At 45.1% G+C, this 20,040-nt stretch overlaps 1 protein-coding gene across 4 annotated transcripts in view; it reads right to left on the bottom strand.

The window, feature by feature from the left end:
* Positions 1-13,440: 13,440 nt before the first annotated feature.
* LOC140719217 (epidermal growth factor receptor kinase substrate 8-like protein 1) overlaps positions 13,441-20,040 on the bottom strand; it is an 87,974-nt gene continuing 81,374 nt past the window's right edge. For all 4 annotated transcript variants that reach the window (XM_073033657.1, XM_073033656.1, XM_073033658.1 and 1 more), the window contains 2 exons: positions 18,943-19,075; positions 13,441-17,237 (listed from right to left, as the gene is read on the bottom strand). In XM_073033657.1, coding sequence (XP_072889758.1) covers positions 17,151-17,237; positions 18,943-19,075 — 220 coding nt within the window. In that variant the 3' untranslated portion in view covers positions 13,441-17,150. The remainder of the gene's footprint in view (positions 17,238-18,942; positions 19,076-20,040) is intronic.

Below are 20,040 nucleotides of genomic sequence, written 5' to 3'. Positions count from 1 at the left end.
CAGGGAGTAGAGGCTCGGAGCCATCAAACGCTGTTCATATGACAAGCTGTTCAATCCCGGAATCATTTTCGTGAACTTCCTCTCCAGTTTCAGCACGTCCTTTCTAAGATAAGGGGCCCAAACCTGCTCAAAGAACTCGGAGAGGCCTCACCAGTGCTTCATAAAGACTCAACATTACATCCTTGCTTTTATATTCTAGTCTTCTTGAACTGAATGCTAACATTGCATTTGCCTTCCTCACCGCAGATTCAACCTGCAAACTAACTTCTAGGGAATCCTACACAAGGATTTTCTTTCCATTTAGAAAATAGTCAGTCCTTTATTTCTCCCACCAAAGTGCATGACCATATACTTCCCGGCTCTGTATTCCATCGCCCGTTTCTTTGCCCGTTCTCTTAATCTGCCTCTCTACTTCCTCCAGCCTACCTGCCCGTCCAGCTGTCTTCATATTGTCTGCAAACTTTACCACAAAGCCATCAGTTCAATCATCCAAATTATTGACATATAATGTAAAAAGTATTGGTGCCAACACAGACTCCTGTGGAACACCACTAGTCACTGGCTACCAGCCAGAAATACTCCCTTTACTCCCACTCTTTGCCTCCTGCCAATCAGCCATTGCTTCACCCATACTAGAATTTTTCCATGGGCTCGTAGCTTGTTAAGCATCCTCATGTGTGGCACCTTGTCAAAGGCCTTCTGAAAATCCAAGCACACAACATCTACCTACAGTATTCTTATTTGCCTACCCTGCTTGTTATTGCTTCAAAGAATTCCAATTGCTGTCAATGGGGGTGAATTGCATTGTAAAAGGTGGCCAAAAAAGAAAAGGGTGACAGATACAGGACTGAAGGTGTTATATTTGAATGCACGCAGTATATGGAATAAGGTCTTAGAGTATTGTGTTCAGTTCTGGTCACCTTATTATAGGAAGGGTGTGGAAGCTATGGAGAGGGTGCAGAGGAGATTTACCAGGATGTTGCCTGGATTGGAGAACAAGTCATATGAAGCAAGGTTAGCAGAGCTGGGACTTTTCTCTTTGAAGCGTAGAAGAATGAGAGAGGACTTGATAGAGGTCTGCAAGGTTATGAGGGGCATAGATAGGGTGGATAGTCAGTACCTGTTTCCCAGGGCACCAATAGCAAATGCCAGAGGGCATATGTACAAAATTAAGGGAGAGAAGTTTAGGGGAGACATCAGGGGTAAGTTTTTTACACAGAGGGCTGTGAGTGCCTGGAATGACTTGCCAGGGATGGTGGTGGAGGCTAAAACATTAGGGGCATTTAAGAGCCTCTTGGACAGGCACATGGATGAAAGAAAAATAGAGGATTATGGGGTAGTGTGGGTTTAGTACTTTTTGTTAAGGATTATATGGGTCAGCACGACATGGAGGGTTGAAGGGCCTGTACTGTCCTGTAGTGTTCTGTGGTTCTATGGTTCTAAGGTCGATGAACTTGTAGCACAGGTACCGATTGGCATGTCTGACATTGTGTGTATCAGGGAATTGTGGCTGAAAGGTTATAACTGGGAGCTTAATGTCCAAGGGTGCACATTGTATCGAAAGGACAGGCTGGTAGGCTGAGGTGGGGGGGGGGGGGGGGTGGTTCTGTTGGTAAAAAGTGAAATCAAATCCTTAGAAAGAAATTACATAAAATTATAAGGTGTAGAATCGTTGTGGGTAGATCTGAGAAACTACAAGGGTAAAAAGACCCTGATGGGAGTTGTATACAGACCCCCAAACAGTAGTTAGGATGTAGTCTACAAATTACAATGTGAGATAGAAAATGCATGTCAGAGGTGTAATGCGGGGTATTTCAATATGCAGATAGATTGGGAAAATCAGAGGTGCTGGATCCCAAGAGGGCAATTTCTAGAATGTCTATGAGTTGGCTTTTTAGAGCAGTTCATGGTTGAGCCTACTAGGGGATCAGCAATTATTGACTGGATGTGTGGCTATGAACTGGAATTGATTAGCAAGTGTAAGGTAAAGGAACCCTTAGGGGCCAGTGATCATAATATGACAGAATTCACACTGCAGTTTAAGAAGGAGAAGCTAAGGTCAGATGTATCAATATTACAGTGAAGAAAAAGTAATTACAAAGGTATGAGAGAGAAGTATGCCAAAATTGGTTGGAAGGGAACACTAGCAGGGATGATGGCAGAGCAGCAATGACTAGAATTTCAAGCAGTAAATCGGAAGGCGCACGATAGTCCCAAAGAAGAACTATTCTAGTGGAAGGATGACGCAACCATGGCTGACAAGAGAAGTAATAGCCAACAGGAAAACCAAATCGGGGACATATGATAGACCAAAAATTAGTCAGAAGTGAGAGGATTGGGAAGCTTTTAGAAACCAACAGAAGGCGACTAAAAAAATATAGGCCGGTTAGTCTGATCTCAGTGGTTGGGAAAATGTTGAAGTCAATCGTTAAGGATGTGGTTTTGTAGTATTTGGAGGGAGACAAATGATAAAATAGGTATAGAGGATTGGGAAGCTTTTCAAAAACAACAGAAAGCAAATAAAAATATCATAAAGAAGGAGAAGATGGAATATGAAGGTAAGCTAACCAATAATAATAAAGGGGATATCAAAAGTTTCTTCAGATATATAAAATGTAAAAGAGAAGTAAGATTAGATATTAGACCGCTGGAAAATGATGCTGGAGAGGTAGTAATGGGGGACAAGGAAATGGCAGAGGAATTGAATAAGACTTTTGCATCAGTCTTCACTGCGGAAGACACTAGCAGTATGCCAGAAGTTCGAGAGTGTCAGGGGAAGAAGTGTGTGAAGTTGACATTACTAGGGAAAAGGTTCTTGAGAAACTGAAAAGTGTGAAGGTAAATAAGTCACCTGGACCAGATGGACACCCCAGGGTTCTGGAAGAGGTGGCTGAAGAGATTGTGGCGACGTTAGTAATGATCTTTCAAAATTCAGTGGGTTCAGGCATGGTTCTTGAGCCCTGGAAATTGCAAGTGTCATTTCACTCTTGAAGAAGGAAGGCAGAAGAAAGGATATTATTGGCTAGTTAATCTGACCTCAGTGGTTGGGAAGATGTTGGAGTCGATTGTTCAGAATGGGGTTTTCGGGTATTTGGAGACACACGATAAAACAGGCTATTGTCAGCATGGTTTCCTTAAGGGAAAATCTTGCCTAACAAATCTGTTGAAATTCTTAAATGAAGTAACAAGCAGGATGGACAATGGAAAATACTGTAGGTAGATGTTGTGTACTCGGATTTTCAGAAAGCCTTTGACAAGGTGCCACACATGAGGCTGCCTAACAAGTTACGAGCCCATAGTAGAACAGGAGTGATTCTAGCATGGATAAAGCAGAGGCCGACTGGCAGGAGGCAAAGAGTGGAACAGAGGGGCATTTTCTAGTTGGCTGCTGGTGATGAGTGGTGTTCAACAGGGGTCTGTGTCGGGACTGCTTTTTTTTTACGTTATATGTCCATGACTTTGATAATTGAATTGATAGCTTTGTGCTCAAATTTGCCGACAATACACAGATAGGGTGGAGGGGCAGGTAGTTTTGAGAAAGTAGAAGGACTGAGACGAATTGGGAGAATGCACAAAGAAGTGGCTTGTGAGACTGTCAGGAAGTGTATGATCATGCACTTTGGCAGAAGAAATAAAGGTGTAGACAATTTTCTAGATGGAGAGAAAATTCAAAACTCTGAGGTGCAAAGAGATTTGGGAGTACTCGTGCAGGATTCCCTAGAGGTTAATTTGCAGGTTGGGTCAGTGGTGAGGAAGGCAAATGCAATGTTAGCATTCATTTGGAGAGGACTAGAATATAAAAGCAAGGATGTAATGCTGAGGCTTCATTTGAAGCACGGTGAGCAGTTTTGGGCCCCTTATCTAAGAAGGGACGTTTCAAAGGATGTTCACTGAGTTGATTTCAGATCAAAAGACTTGTCATTTGAGGTTTGATGGCTCTGGGCACCCATTCTCACTAGAATTCAGGAGAATGAGGGGGGACCTCATTGAAACCTGTTGAACGTTGAAAGTCCTCAATAGAGTGAATGTAGAGAGGATGTTTCCTTTGGTGGGGGAGTCCAAGACCAGGGGCTACAACCTCAGAATAGAAGACGTCCATCTAGAATGTAGATGAGGAGGAAGTTCTTTAGCCAGACAGTGGTGAATTAGCGGAATTTGTTGCCACAAACAGCTGTGGAGGCCAAGTCATTGAGTGTATTTTAAGGCAGTAGTTCATAGATTCTTGGCTAGTTAAGGCATGAAGGGGTATAGGGAGAAGGCAGGAGATTGGGGCCGAGAGAGAAACGAGTCAGCCACGATGTAATGGCAGGGCAGAGTCACTAGACCGAATGGCCTAATTCTGTTCCCACATCATCGACTTATGGTCTCATTGTGAGGTTGAAGTCCCACCTCATTGTTCAAAGGGACCGTCCAATAATCTGAAACAGTAGGATAGAGTCTGGAGATATGTGCTCTCAGACTTTTGTATGTTCTACCTGATGGGAGGGAGGGGGGAGAAGAGAGAATGTCCAGGGTGGGTGGGGTCATGCAGGATACCCTTAAGGTTAACCTCCAAGTTGAGTCAGTGGTGAGGAAGATGAATGCAATGTTGGCATTCATTTCTAGAGGAATAGAGTATTGGAGCAGGGATGTGACGTTGAGGCTCTATAAGGCACTGGTAAGACCTCACTTGGAATACTGTGTGCAGTTTTGGGCTCCTTATTTAAGAAAGGATGTGCTGACATTGGAGAGGGTTCAGAGAAGATTCACTAGAATGATTCCAGGAGGGTTAACATATGAGGAACGTTTGACCGCTCTTGGACTGTACTCCTTGGAGTTTGGAAGAATGAGGGGGTCCTCATAGAAATATTTTGAATGTTGAAAGGCATGGACTGAGTGGATGTGGCAAAGTTGTTTCCCATGGTGGGGAGTCTAGTACGAGAGGACGTGACTTGAGGATTTCAGGGCGCCCATTCAGAACAGAGATACAAAAAAGTTTTTTTAGCCAGAGGGTGGTGAATCTATGGAATTTGTTGCCACGGGCGGCAGTGGAGGCCAAGTCATTGGGTGTATTTAAAGCAGAGATTGATAGGTATCTGAGTAGTCAGGGCATCAAAGGTGATGGTGAGAAAGCGGGGGATGGGACTAAAGGGGAGATTGGATCAGCTCATGATGAAATGGCGGTGCAGACTCGATTGGCCGAATGGCCAACTTCTGCTCCTTTGTCTTATGGTCTTATTATGCTGGCTATTTCATCGGATGTGCTGAGCTCTGCAGTTTCTTGTAGTCACAGGCAGAGCGATTGCTATACTAAACCCTGATGCATCTGGAAGGGTTTGTATTGTGGCGACCCACTTTCTGCGCAGGCAAACCGGCTCACAAATAGCCAGCGCGTGGGAAGAGACTTTGGTAATGCACCTCTGACATCATTTCCGCCCGGAGAGGGCGGGCACTAGGGATTAAATGCCAGCACTGCGAAGTTTGAATAAGCTAGTCTCGACATGACTTACCGACTGCGTGTCGTTGTCTCTAGCTCTGTATGTAGTACATTGCTACAGTATTATCTATGGTATTACAAAGGTTCTGAATATATCAAGTGGCTAAATTCTGCATTCCACAGTTTCCGAGATGACGTCCAATTGCATAGCATGAGAGAAACTTTAAAAGAAGAGAGCAAGGGCAGTCAGACACGGGTAAGGTGCCAGAGTATTGGAGGATAGCTAATGTTGTTCTGTTGTTTACGAAAGGCTCTAAGAAGAAGTAAGGAAATTATAGGCTGGTGAGTCTGGCATCAGTTATTGGAAGGTATTCTAAGTCAAAGACCAATTAGAATCAGAATCAGAATCAGACTTTAATCGCCAAGTACCTATGCACATACAAGGAATTTACTTCCGGCAGATGTTGTCTCTCTGCTCATAACAATAATAATGATAAATATAAAAGAAAATATAGATTATACATACAGGTAGTGCAATCCAAGTAATAGTTAGCCGACAGTTAACCGGCAGTTAACTGTTCAGCAAAGTGACCGCAGTAGGGAAAAAACTTCTTCAGTGCCTATTAGTCTTAGTCTGGAGGGATCTGAAGCGCCTACCAGACGGAAGCAGATCAAACAGTCCGTGCGCAGGATGAGAGGAGTCCTTTATGATGTTCCCCGCCCTCTTCTTCAACCTGGAAGAGTACAGGTCCACAATAGAGGGCAGGGATAGGCAACATGGCTTTGTGCCTGGTAGGTCATGTTAAACCAAACTTATAAAGTTTCTCGAGGAATTTACCGGTAAATTTGATGAAGGCAAGGCTGTGGATGTTGTCTACATAGACTTCAGCAAGGCCTTTGCAAGGTCCTGTGGGGAAAGTTGTTCAAGAAGGTTCAGTTGCCTGGCATTCAAGACGAGGTCATAAGTTGGATTACGTAGTGGCTTTGCTAAAGAAAGACAGAGAGTGGTAGTTCTACTGCCCTCACACTGGGTATGTACAAAGCTATGCAGTGAGTTAAATACCCTCTCACAGATCACCCGAGACAGGAGCCTCCTTCAGGGCTTTTATAATGAGACTTTACCAAAGATATAAAGAGCAAACACAAGGAAATCTGCAGATGCTGGAAATTCAAACAACACACACAAAATGCTGGTGGAACACAGCAGGCCAGGCAGCATCTATAGGGAGAAGCACTGTCGACGTTTCGGGCCGAGACCCTTCATCAGGACCTGATGAAGGGTCTCGGCACGCAACGTCGACAGTGTTTCTCCTTATAGATGCTGCCTGGCCTGCTGTGTTCCACCAGCATTTTGTGTGTGTTTTTTGAAAAGATATTGCTGTTTCGAGAATAAATAAAGAGGAGATGGAGATGGACGTCTTTCTGCTTCAAAATGAATCCAAATAACTTACTCTGCAAATGGTATAAAACATGGCTTATGAACAGGAGGAGCTATCCATACAAAAGGAACTGCAGACAAAATGAGGCCAGAGCTCCACCTGACATCCATGGGATATTAAATTAACTACTGAAACTAAAAGTCAAATGATCATTTCATTGAGTCTTTGGTCAAACAAGGATAGTCTCAGTGAATGGCCTTTCTCTATGGTCCTTAATCATTCTCACTTTGAAAATATCAGCCTTAATGACATTCCTGATTGGGATCATCAAGAAATGCTGGGCCAGTTAAGCATGAGGAGAAGGTGAACCGATTAGTTTGGAGACCTCTTGTGGCCAGAATAATTGAATTGACATCAGCAAGAACATAGTTCCACTGGTTTTTCCGGGTCGATTGCCTGATACATTAGATACTATTATGCATTTAAACATGGAATCTTCTTGTTTCATTAAATATGTAACTGAGCACAACCCTGCTGTAGGTAAAGAACTTGGTATCATTTAGTTCTGTGTCCACCTCTCTGGTTATCATCTCTGCCATCTCATCTGCTAGAACAGCAGCACCAAGGTCAAGCTTTGTTCTGGTGAGCTCTGGTTTGCGGGCAAGCTTTGCCTGGCCCAGAATGAATCCAACTCCACTATGTCCAGCATTGTCTGTGATCTTCAGGTGTGCAACAGCAGAGCAGCGATAGCTTAAAGCTGACGCATCACAGAAGATGCAGGCTCTTCCTTGTGTGATGTAGATAATGGAATTGCGCTGGTTCTTGGAATCTTCAAACCTTTCAGATCCTGAAGGGAAGAACTCAACTGTTGCCACTGCTAATGGTTCTCTTTAGGGAGCGGGACATCCCATCCACAAGGTCAACTCTCTTAACATGCAGCATCCCTAGATACTGACTGGAGCAGCAAGTAGTCTATTGATAGTTGATAGCACGCCACAACTCTTTCAGTGACCTTGAAAATAAGGATGTCAGTAATGAGGTCCTCTCCTGGCCCCAGACCACGCTGCATAAGAGGGAGGTCCTATCCAAAATCAAGATTCTGTAGATCTTTGGCCAGATCTTCGGATGGGAAATGCTGCATGATCTCAGCACTGTTGGATGCGATCTTGCGCAATCTGAGATTAGACTGCCAACAGGTCTCGCTGACTTCTTCTTCTGCATTGGAAAATTATTTAAGGAAATTATCTATGTAGAAATGCTTTTCTGTGTATCACTGTGCTTCAGTCCTGAATCCCTTCTCTCCCTCGATAGCTGACCTTTTAAGGCCATAGATTGCTACAGCTGGGGAGGGACAGTTAGTAAGAGCATGAACTCTCGTTGTCTAGTTGGTGGTCACAAAACCACAAGGATCTTTCTTTCTTTATCAATCTTTTTATTAATTAAATAAAAGAGTACATATATATAAAAACAAGAGGAGAATTATGTCAAATATCTATATCAATGACAATTCATATAAAAGGTAAAATAAACATTATCAAGATCATACATAGTATTAATCTCAGTATGTAATAAAGATAAAGATAATTGACTCTCCTCTTATCCATGAAAAGAAGAAAAAAGATAAAGAAACTTTTATAATTTTAATATACATTTAAAAAAACCACAAAACAAAAAAGAGAGAGAAAAAAGGAACTGGGCAGCTCAAACTGAGAGTGAAAGCAAGAAAAAAGGAAAACCTTCTGATCAAATCCAACGTTTCGAGGAGGCAACTGGAAGAGCCATAAGTCAAAGCATATGAAAATATTGAATAAAAGGTTGCCAAGTTTCCTCAAATTTAAAGAATGTATCAAATGTCCGACTTCTTATTTTCTCTAAACTTAAGCAGGATATAATAGAAGTAAGCCAATAAAGAACAGCAGGTAGATTAGAATCCTTCCATTTAAGCAAAATGGCTCTTCTAGCCAATAAAGTTGTAAGAGCGATCATCCATTGAGCAGAAACATGAATATATCCTGCTTCCGATGGAATGATCCCAAAACCACAAGAATCTAGGTCACGTCGATGATCCTCTCTTACTAGAAAGCTGTGGAATACTTTTCAAAGTCTGTCATCACTGAGATTTCTTCACTATTGCTTCACTATTCTAGGTTGCTGCAGCTGTAATGAAACCCAATTTCCCTCAGGATCAGTAAAGTATGTCTGTCTGATGGACTCGGTCCTGAAGACTGAACAGACTGTTATTGAGGTGAAGAACCCAGGAGAGCATATTGTTTGGCAATACTCCTTTAAACTGCGCACTTGAATCAAAGACAAGTCATATTTATGCAGGTTTCTCGGGGTGGTAAACACCAAAGCTGGGCAAATACCAGCTACCTTCGTCGGGATCTGGTCGAGGCACTTAATCAGCATGATTGTCCCTGCAGAGTTTCTCCATGAAGACCACGTGGTGATCTTTCATTTCTGCTTTCCTTCTCGATATGTGACTGAGGGACATGAGTCGAATACTGGACTGCTCTCTGCTGCTTGGTGGGAGTTGTCGTGGCAAGCGAAAAGGGGAGCTACCCAACTGTTTGATAAACTAAAGCAACACACACAAAATGCTGGTGGAACGCAGCAGGCCAGGCAGCATCTGTGGTGAACTACATATACCTGTCTGGACACACCCCCCCCCCCCCCCCGCTGACTGCTCCTGTGGCTCCTCCCACTGACCGTGGCTCCTCCCACAGACCCCGGTATAAAGGCGATTGGAGCCTGAGCCCTGCCCTCGGTCTCCAGGATGTAGTGTGGTGGTCAATTGCTGCTTGTTCTTTCTTCCAGTCAATAAAAGCCGATATCTCGCCTCACGTCTTTGCCAGTCCTGACGAAGGGTCTCGGCCCGAAACGTCGACAGTGCTTCTCCCTATAGATGCCGCCTGGCCTGCTGCGTTCCACCAGCATTTTGTGTGTGTTGCTTCAATTTCCAGCACCTGCAGATTTCCTCGTGTTTGTTTGATAAACCCTTTGTTCATGGCTCACGGGAAGACCTTCGATGGAAGGTGCCAACTTACAGTCATCTGGCAAGTGAGAGAGAATCAGCTGACTGAGCAGAGATAAGTATGTCAGAGTGCTTGGTTTGTTTATCTGCAACCATACAGATTCTGCTCTCACGGGGTCTGAAATGTCATTAGTCTTAAATGTGCTGACAGGGGCTGATGACCCTCATTGAGGCAGACTTCACTCGTTATGACTCAAGGTGCACTGTGCTGACCATCGCACCGTTCACGTGCCTTATACACACGGATGGTGCTGGGAAGTGTAAACAAACCCCACTGACTTCTCGACAAATCCGCTGGACTTCTTCCAGCAACTTCTTATGTTCCAGAACATGTTACTAGAGTGTACAGGGAAACAGAACTTTGAATACCAAATGCATCAAAGGATGTTGATTTTGCCAGTGACACATTGCTCTGATCATCTGATATCGCATATGTCTTTATTTTTTGCTCAGGATGTGCTTTTGGGTAGAGGTTGGCTCGACTTATTTCAGAGCTGGATTTGCATTGGAATCCTTTCCCGTATACCCGGTGCATGAGGAAGTAGCTACATCTGATGCGTGCTCGGCTGTGCTCTGTTGTGGGTGTGCCGGGATCAGTAACAGCCCAAGGTGCCGGCCCTGAATGAAATTGCTGATAAATGCTGGTCACTGTTGCAGTACCTGATAGCTTTACGGTCTTCTGCTTAGCGTGCTGTTGAAGCACAGCATTTGAAACATATATAGTGCTCTTTTAGAAATTGTTTCCAATCTATGAGCATCTTTTCTCTGAAATTTCTGCATTTCCTTAAGGGGTGAGGTTTCTGATGGACAGGGCATTGTCTATCAGCGTTCGTGACAGAGCTTTCTACTTCAGTTTCGTTGATCGTGACAGGGGTTTTGGATTTCCATGCGTTTGTTAGAGACATTTCTTGGAATGAGGTGTTGCTGGAAGTTGTGAGCGTAAAACTAGGATCATTTTGCATTTCTGCGTGGATGCAGTTGAATTCCACAGAGAACGAAAATGGCAGATGGGGAAATGATACTTTGTTTTATTCCTGGATCTGTCCGTTATCCACTGTTCTTGCATATTGTTTGTTAGTTTCTCCCCGATAGGGATTGCATCCAAGTGACTCAGTCCTAGTAGGGAATCCTTGGTTTTTGTGGTTTGCAGTTCTGACAAGAGATCTGCAAGGTCCAGCAGCTTCCGAGATTGTTTATGTGAGAGCTTTGGAAAATCATCAGGTCTACAGAAGAGAGATTCATTCCCCTGGAGAGCCATAGCATTTGTCCAGCCTTTGCCACAACATTTGTAAACACTTAGCTGAGTTATTAATCTGAACTGCCTTAACCCTTCTTGCATGTTGCAGTGACACCGCATCAAGCCGCTTCCAGAGAAGGTCCATCTCTTCATTAGGTTTGAGGCTCATTCACACCACGGTATTGCGAAAGCTTGACTTTCAGAACAGATAACCGGCAGACTGGCTGTCAAACACTTTTAGTCTGGCTGTGACTAGGTCTCGATGAGCCAGATACCAAACCAAATCTAATGCACCTGAAGCTCCTGAATGAGAGAACTGTGGAGACTAGTTTGCCAAATGTGTGTCCCGGGATAGAGGGAAGTTCAGTCTGATCATGTTTGTTCGGATGGGATTGGCATTATTGACTGAAGTCTTTCCTGTGATGAAACGACAGAAGGGGGTGTTGCATATCTTTGCTGCTGTAGACCTTGACTGTCAATGCCTGGACTATGTGAAAGGCAAGTTGGCTGTGTGGTGTGGACAGCTTCTCCTCGTAGAGCTGGAGCACTGTCTTCATTTGGACATGTTCTTTAGCAGGCTGCATTAGCTGTTGTGATGGCAAAGCACGACTGATTCTGGTTACAGACTCATCACTGTCTAGGTCAGGTGCTGATTCATACAGCTTTGCCTCTGCTGAACTAACTTCAGCTTCACGCTCTTCCTTGAGTGTACTTGATGTAGCTTCTACACGTGTTTTCTCCATGTCTATGCGAGCTCTCTCCATTTGCGTCTCTGCTTCGTGCTCAGCATAATCCGCTCTCTTTCTTGCTGCTTGAGCTCTGGCGTGGGCTCGTGCTGCATCTCTGCCAATAATGGATTCGCTCGAGCGCCGCGAAGACGCAATAGATACGCCACATTCTGACTGCACTTTCCAAGTTTTGGCGCTCGACATTGCTCGGTTTGGAAGCCGACGTTATGGCCTGCGGCGTCCGGATGCATCAGCAGGCTGTAGGCGATGCGTTTGATAACGAGTTATCTTTTCACTCCACTGCCCTCGCAGTGCGCATGTCCAAAGCTATGCAGTGAGTTAAACACCTTCTCAAAAATCACGAGATGGAAGCTTGCTTTGGGGTTTTTAATGAAATCTTACTTTTGAAAAGATATTTCTGTCTCAAGGGCAAATGAACAATGGATGGGGATGCACGTCTTTCCAAACCCAAATTACCCACTTGGAAATCACATAAAACCCAGTTTATGTACAGGAAGTGATGTCCATACAAAACGTATTGTACCTCCAGAGGGCTAAATGTAGTAGATGGTTGCTCCTCTGACTGGAGGCCTGTGAGTAGCGGAGTGCCATAGAGATCGGTGTTGGGTCCATTGTTGTTTGTCATCTACATCAATGATCTGGACGATAATGTGGTGAACTGGATCAGCAAATTTGTGGATGACACCAAGACTGGGGGTGTAGTGGGCATCAAGGAAGATTTATCAAAGCTTGCAGCAAGATCTGGACCAGCTGGAAAAATGGCAGATAGAATTTAATGCAGGAACGTGAGATGGTGCATTCTGGGATGTCCAACCAGGCTGGGCTTACACAGTGAATGGTAGGGCACCGAGGAGTGTGGTAGAACAAAGGGACCTGGGAATACAGATCCATAGTTCCTTGAAAGTGGCGTCACAGGTAGGTAGGGTCATAAGGAAAGCTTTTGGTACATTGGCCTTCATAAATCACAGTACTGAGTACAGGAGTTGGGATGTTCTGTTGATCTTGTATAAGATGTTGGTGAGGCCTAATTTGGAGTATTGTGTGCAGTTTTGGTCACCTATCTACAGGAAAGACGTCAATAATATTAAAAAAGTGCAGAGAAAAATTACAAAGATGTTTCCAGGAGTTGAAAACCCAAGTTATAGGGAAAGGGACTTTATTCCTTGGAGTGTAGGGAAATGAGAGGAGATTTGATAGAGGTATACAAAATTATGCTGGGCATAGATAGGGTAGATTCAAGCAGGCTTTTTCCACAGAGGATGGGAGAGACTAGAGCTAGAACGTAGAGGTCATGGGTTAAGGGTGAAAGGTGAAATAAAGAGAGCAAATTTGTAAATCAGGTTGCAGCAAATGATGTTGGGAACAGTGAGGGTGGTGCTGTGGGAGGGATGTGGGACAGGTAACAGTGGAGCCCTGGGAGCAGGGTGGGTGGTGACGCGGGCACAGACACACCCAGCCCTGAGACACCAGGCAATATCATTTGATTCTGAACAACTGGGTCATTGGTCATTACAGAACGTCTCTCTGGTGCTTCCCACTCCCTCCCCCTTTTCCCAACCACGACGCCCCTCTCCCAGCCCCCTTCCCACTCTCAGTCCACAACAGAGACCCACATCAGAATCAGGTTTATCGTCACTCACGTATGTCATGAAATTTGTTTTTTATTGTGGCGGCAATACAGTGCCATATTACTACAGTACAGTGCGATACATAAAATTACTACAGCATTGTGCAAAAGTCTTAGGTGCCCTATCTATATGTTTGCACAGTTCTGCATGTATGTACTGTTGATAGAGGTTCTTTTTAAAAATATTGGAGATGGGCCTGGATCCCACTGAAGAATCCACATTCCTTGGGTACAGACCAGGAACCCTGAGGACTAAGTGGGAATGCAGATGGTGGATTGGGGTAGTCCAAAGAGTATATTGGAGATGGGGCCTGGATCCCACTCAAGAATCCACATTCCTTGGGTACAGACCAGGAACCCTGAGGACTGAGAGGGAATGCAGATGGTGGATTGGGGTAGTCCAAAGAGTATATTGGAGATGGGGCCTGGATCCCATTCAAGAATCCACATTCCTTGGGTACAGACCAGGAACCCTGAGGACTGAGTGGGAATGCAGACGGTGGATTGGGGTAGTCCAAAGAGTATATCGGAGATGGGGCCTGGATCCCACTCAAGAATCCACATTCCTTGGGTACAGACCAGGAACCCTGAGGACTAAGTGGGAATGCAGACGGTGGACTGGGGTAGTCCAAAGAGTATATTTTTGCTCTTGTACCTGTAGTGTCAAAACATATAAAGAGGCAGATACAATGTTTTTTCCTTTAGGGCATTTATTCATTCTTTAAGCTGCTGCGTGAACATGTCTGTAAATGCAGTTCTTACAGAAATTCAGCAAAAGGGAGCTTGCCAGAGATCACGATGTTGTCCAAAGATAAGCCCTGTGATTCCTGCTAGCTGGGAGGACAACTATGTACATCTGATTTTATATAATATATATAACTACATGATTTATATACATTACTACAGTTTCATCGCCCAGAGGAGGAAAGTGAATGAACTGCAGGACACCCATTAAAGTGTATATAAAGGCAGCACACTTCTGTGGTTGGGAGCTTAATGTCGTTACACAGAAGAGTGTATATGACCCAGATTGACTTTACTAACTCTACAGTGAAAACATAATTAGCAGCATTTGGAGAAACTTTTGGCGATCTATTGAATGTCACCAGTGGTCACCCTGGTCTTCAGTTGTGAAGGCCTCGGAGTAGCAAGCAAAGAGACCTCATCTTACGGTGAGTGACTGCCCGCCACTGCGTTCTGACAGTAATTGAGAGTTTATAATAAATACAGTAAACAAAGTATCTCAGTCACCTGGGAGCTGGTGAAGAAGGTGGCCCCCTTCTGACTTGCCCCATTCCGTAGGAAATTTCCATCTTTCTCTCTCCGATTTCCATCCCTAAAATCCCAGATCTCCACCTAACTCTGCCCTTGTGGCTGCGTACGCCCACCTCCGTGTTTCAGAACATGTCCCACGCCTAGATGTCCGGTCTTTGCCCCCTCCCTACAGGCAGAGGTGTCCATTGTAGCGTGGGAGGGTCTGCTGGGCAATTCCCCACTCCCTTGGGGGAGGCAACTGGTCCCTGCTGTGAGATGACCCTCTCCCTCACCTTTTATGGTTCAGTTTTGGTGAGTCTAGGATGAACAACCCACAGTACGGCACATCTGCCCACAGCTGGGCACTGAGGAGTGTGGTGGAACAGAGGGATCTGGAAATACAGATCAATAATTCTTTGAGAGTGGTGTCACAGGTAGACAGGATTGTAAAGAGAGCTTTTTGGCCTTCATAAACCGGCGTTTTGAGTACAGGAACTGGGTTGTTGTGTTGAAGTTGTACAAGATGCTGGTGAGTTCAAATTCAGAGCATTGTATCCAGATCTGGTCACTTACAGCTGTCAATAAGACTAAAAGAGCTCAGGGAAAATTAACAAGGATGTTGCCAGGTCTTGAGGACTTCAGCTTATAAGTAAATGTCGCAGAGACTTTATTGCCTGGAGCGCAGGAAAATGAGGGGTGATTTAATAGAGGAATACAAAATTTGAGGTGTAGATAGGTGTAAGCAGACTTTTTCCACTGAAGTTAGGTGAGACTAGAACTAGAGGTCCTGGATTAAGGGTGAAGTCCTAGATTAAGGGTGAAAGGTGAAATGTTTAAGGGGAACACACACAAAATGCTGGAGGAACTCAGCAGGCCAGGCTGCACCTATGGAAAAGAGTAAACAGTCAACGTTTCGGGCCGCGACCCTTCCGTGTTTTGCGTGTGTTGCTCGGATTTCCAGCATCTGCAGATTTTCTCTTGTTTACGTTCAAGGGGAAACTTCTCTCAGAAGGTGGTGAGAATGTGGAATGGGTTGCTAGCAGAAATGGGGGAAGCAGGTTTGATTGCACAACTGGTGAGAATTTTGGTTAAGTACATGGATGGGGAGGTATGGAGGGTTATGGTCTAGGTGTGGGTTGACGGGCTAAGCAGAATAGCAGTTCAGCATGGACTAGATGGGCCAAAGGGCCTGTTTCTGTGCTTTAGTGCTCTATGACTCTATGCCGCATCTCCCACCAAGCAGTAGGGGACATCATTGTTGCTCGGCCAAGAGACCAACGTTTCCAAACACCAAGCAATGCACTCCTCGGTGATGTAGACCACCGTGTCAATGTGGCATGCAATCACAGAGCCCCGTCAAACCCTGGAGAAAATGGGTGAAGGAGGTGCGTGGGGGGAAGGTGGGGGGGGGGGGGGTGGGGGAGCTCACACCGATTTGCTGGAGAAGTGATGGGCTTTGTGGTCAGGAAGGTGAGATTTCGCTCCTGACAGGTCTGCACACCAATTAGGGCTGGTTCCCTGGTCCTGCTCTGGAAGCTCTCAAATGGTCACATTGGTCAGGAGTTATCTCTTGCGTACCCACATGTAATGGTTATGGGGTAACGGCAGCCCGTGCTCCTGAGAACTGCCTGTACTCACAACACTCTTCACCTTGGTTGTTCAGGACAGGAACAGTCAGGAAATCACCACGGCCTTGTGTGAAAGCTTCAGGCAAGAGTCAGACAACAGTTGTTTGTACAAGCAGCATGCAAGCGTCGAAACAATTAACTGAATAAAATATCCAAATTTTATCGAAAAGCTATTACATAAACCATTCTCCTGGTTTTCTCCTTGCTGTGTTTTGAGAAGCCGCCCTCCCATTGTTCTCTCATTGTCTTCCTCCAGTAGTTCTCCAGTTAGAGATTTACAGGCTCTTGTGTCAGCCAAATGAGGACGAAGTGGTCCAATTGCTCAATCCTTCGGCTAAAGGAATGCTTGTGAAAAAAAATATCAGAAAAGCGAGAGATTCTGTAGATGCAGAAAATCCAGCGTAACATGCACCAAACAGCGGAGGAACGGAGCAGGTGAGGCAGCATCTATGGAGGGGAATAAAGGGCCTACACCTTCATGCCGAGACCCTTCATCAGGACTTGCGTGTGCGGAAAAACATCAGTTCCTTTTGTTCAAACCCGCTCGCTGTTCCACCTTCCTCAGAACCCAAATCTTCAACCTTTCCTTTTAAAACAGAGGCAGCCATCTTCTACTTCCACTGAGGTCAATTTTAAATCCATAGAATTTCATCCCCCAAAATGGCTTTTTCTCATCGAAGACAATAAATACGGAATTGGAAGTCATTGTCCTATGTACAGTATCTCTGGGTAATAAGGGGCCTATAGTACTAACATGGCACAGCTGCATGTCTAATCATGCTGTCCGAAGAGGTGCCTGAAAAATCAAGTCTTTGCGGCCCACTGCTCACAAAGTGGACATTTTTATTTCAGAATCCACTTTTTTCTTCTGTTTCGCCATTATGGCTTCCAGCTCTGTTATATTCCGATTTTCCTGTAAGAAATTTGGCAACAGGGTCATTAATCAATGAATTTGTTAATAGACTTGTTAACAGACTAACCCGACTGGTTGTATCACGGCCTAGTATGGAAACACCAGTGCCCAGGAATGGAAACGTCTACAGGAAGTGGAGGATACAGCCCAGTCCACGGCAGGCAAAGCCCTCCCCACCACTGAGCATATTTACAATGAGCACTGCCTCGTGAAAACAACAAGAATCATAAAGGATTCTCACCATGTTCTCTTCTCACTATTACCATCAGACAGGAGGTACAGGGGTCTCAGGTCCCACACCGCCGGGTTCAGGAACAGTCATTATCCCTCAACCTGAACCAGCGTGGATAACTTCACTCACCTCAATGCTGAACTGTCTTCACAACCTATAGACTCACTTTCAAGGACTCTACAACTCCGATTCTCAGGATTACCTATTTATCTTTTATTATTTGCATGATTTGTCTTCTTTTGCACGTTAGTTGTTTATTATTATTTATAGTTATTAATTTTACATGTTAGTTGTCTGCCAGTCTTTGTTATTTATAGTCTTTCATAAATTCCATTGTAATTTTTAAATGTCTGCAAGAAAATGAATCTCAGTATAATAAATCTACTTTGAACTTTGTCAGAGTTTGAAGGGTTTTCTAGGTTGATAAAGAAAGGTTGAGCAGGTTAGGTGTCTACTTATAGGCATTTAGAGAATGAGGGGGCATCTTTTTGGAACAGTGGAGGTCCAGAAGGCCTCTGAGAGGCAGAGTGCAGAGGGGGCATTTCCTCTTGTAGGGCTGCCTCGAACCAGGGAGCACAATCTTTAGAAACTTTTACTCCAGTTGGATCAGTTATGAAGTTATTGAACTGCAGAGCTCAAGGGACTGAATGGCCCAGAGCACAAATGAACCGTTCAGTGCAACGGACGCCACCCCAGCCAGCTCCAAACTGAGTGGCAAACAGAGTACGCTCTCCCTCCATTCTTTCAGGGCTGGCTGACCAGCGGCGTGTCACCTTTGGGTGAAGGGCTGCAGCGCCTTAAGGGGAAGGCCGGTCACAGTTGGACAATAAACCGGCGGAACCGAGAGGTATTTAACTCCAACGGGCGAGGAAGCAATAGCTCCTCTGGGGTCTGGAAGGCTTGCCTGTTCTTCCCCGTAACTCCTCAAGGGGCAGACAGCAGACGAAGCAGAGCAGAGGCGCAGGTCCAAGCGTTACCCTCCAGGTCTGGAGGCTCTTTGAACATCTGCTGCCCGTCCCCAAACAAAGGGAAGGGTCTAAAAAGGGGCTCCCAACTTGTGGTCCATGGACCCCTTGGTCTGTGGCATAAAAAAGGTTGGGAACCCCTGGTCTAGAATGAGGGGTTGAGGCTGATTGCCCAGCTATGGTTTCCATGCCGAGATGGAATGCTACGGGGGAGAACGGGGGTCAAAATTAGTGCAAATCTTTGCTCCCAACAACTGACCAATAGTTTCTCACAGAGAATGGTCAATGACTTCTTTCTACATTATTTGCAAAGACAGGCATGAATTCTTTTACTCTGACCATCCCTATTATTTCTGGGAGCTCTTGATACTTGGCACAACATTGTTGGTCTAAGGCTGGTACTGTTTTATCTTAAAAGGTAGGCGCAGCATCACGGGCTGAATGATGGGCTAGACAGAGCTGTACTGTTCTTATAGCGCTTGGTTAACTAGAGGAGAGGGGTTTTTACCTCAAGCAGTGATTTTTGGACCATGATCTGGCTGTAGACTCTTGCTCCTTCCTCTGGACTCACTGATCTCAATTCTTCCTTCTCAAGAGAGAAAAGCTGAGCTCCGGTCAGGATCCCGAGAGACTTCACCGTCCTATAAGGGAGAAAGTCGGTCATCATCATCCCAGCCTGCCTGCTGAAGGTCTCTGCTCTCCGTTCTCCCCCCTCACAGTGGACGTGCTAACACTTGGACCCAAATAACAGCGCATCGATCGGACAGTTCCCACACCCTCCACACCCCCTCCCTTGCCCTTCCCAGTAAGAACCACCTTCTTGTACAAAAGCAATGATGAACATTCAAGACTGTTTCTCGTCATTCTTCCCCGCACGAGTGTAATAGAGAACAAAATGATTGTTACTCCGGATCCGATGCAGAATAAAATACACAATAAATATAAAAGCAATTCTATAAAAGACAAGGTGCAAGAAACTGAGCCTCACACAAGATTAATTTATATACGTAGACTGATTGCAAGTGACGCTAGATGCAGCAGTCTCTGTACGCAAGGTGACTCGGTCAGGAAATGATGAAGTGACAAAGTGACTCTCGTCTCGAGGAACTCCAAGTAGCTGCAGGGTATATCAGAACACAGCAGGGCAGTGACTGTGTCAGTGTAGGTAGGAGGTGTGGAGTGTAAGCGTAAAGTGCCCGTGCACAGGGGGATGAAGTGTGCAGAGGGGCTGTGGAGGAAAGTGACTGATGTGGCCTTAGTGGTTGCTGGGTGAGTTAATGGGTGGGGGGCATTGATCAGGTTATCCTTAGAAAGCTAAAATACCGTATTTGATGGAAATCTGATATAAATCCAGAGTGGACTCAGAGACAGCCAGAGTGGAGGACAACGTTTCAAGACAAAGTCCCTCCCCCACGTTTTCCCCCGAGGGACACAGGAACCAAGCCTACTGCCTATTCTGATAGCGGTGGGCCTAGAGTTGAGGATTATTGCAACACAACTGTCCGTTCGGCCCATTGGCTCAGAGCAACCCCATTCCTCCCCTCAGGCATCTCACTCCTTTTTTTTTGGCTCTTTTGACTTCTTGCCCCACACCAGGGGTAATTTA

This window comes from Hemitrygon akajei, chromosome 31 (assembly GCF_048418815.1).
Source record: "Hemitrygon akajei chromosome 31, sHemAka1.3, whole genome shotgun sequence".
NCBI lineage: Eukaryota > Metazoa > Chordata > Chondrichthyes > Myliobatiformes > Dasyatidae > Hemitrygon > Hemitrygon akajei.
This window is presented reverse-complemented; position numbering and strand designations above follow the sequence as displayed.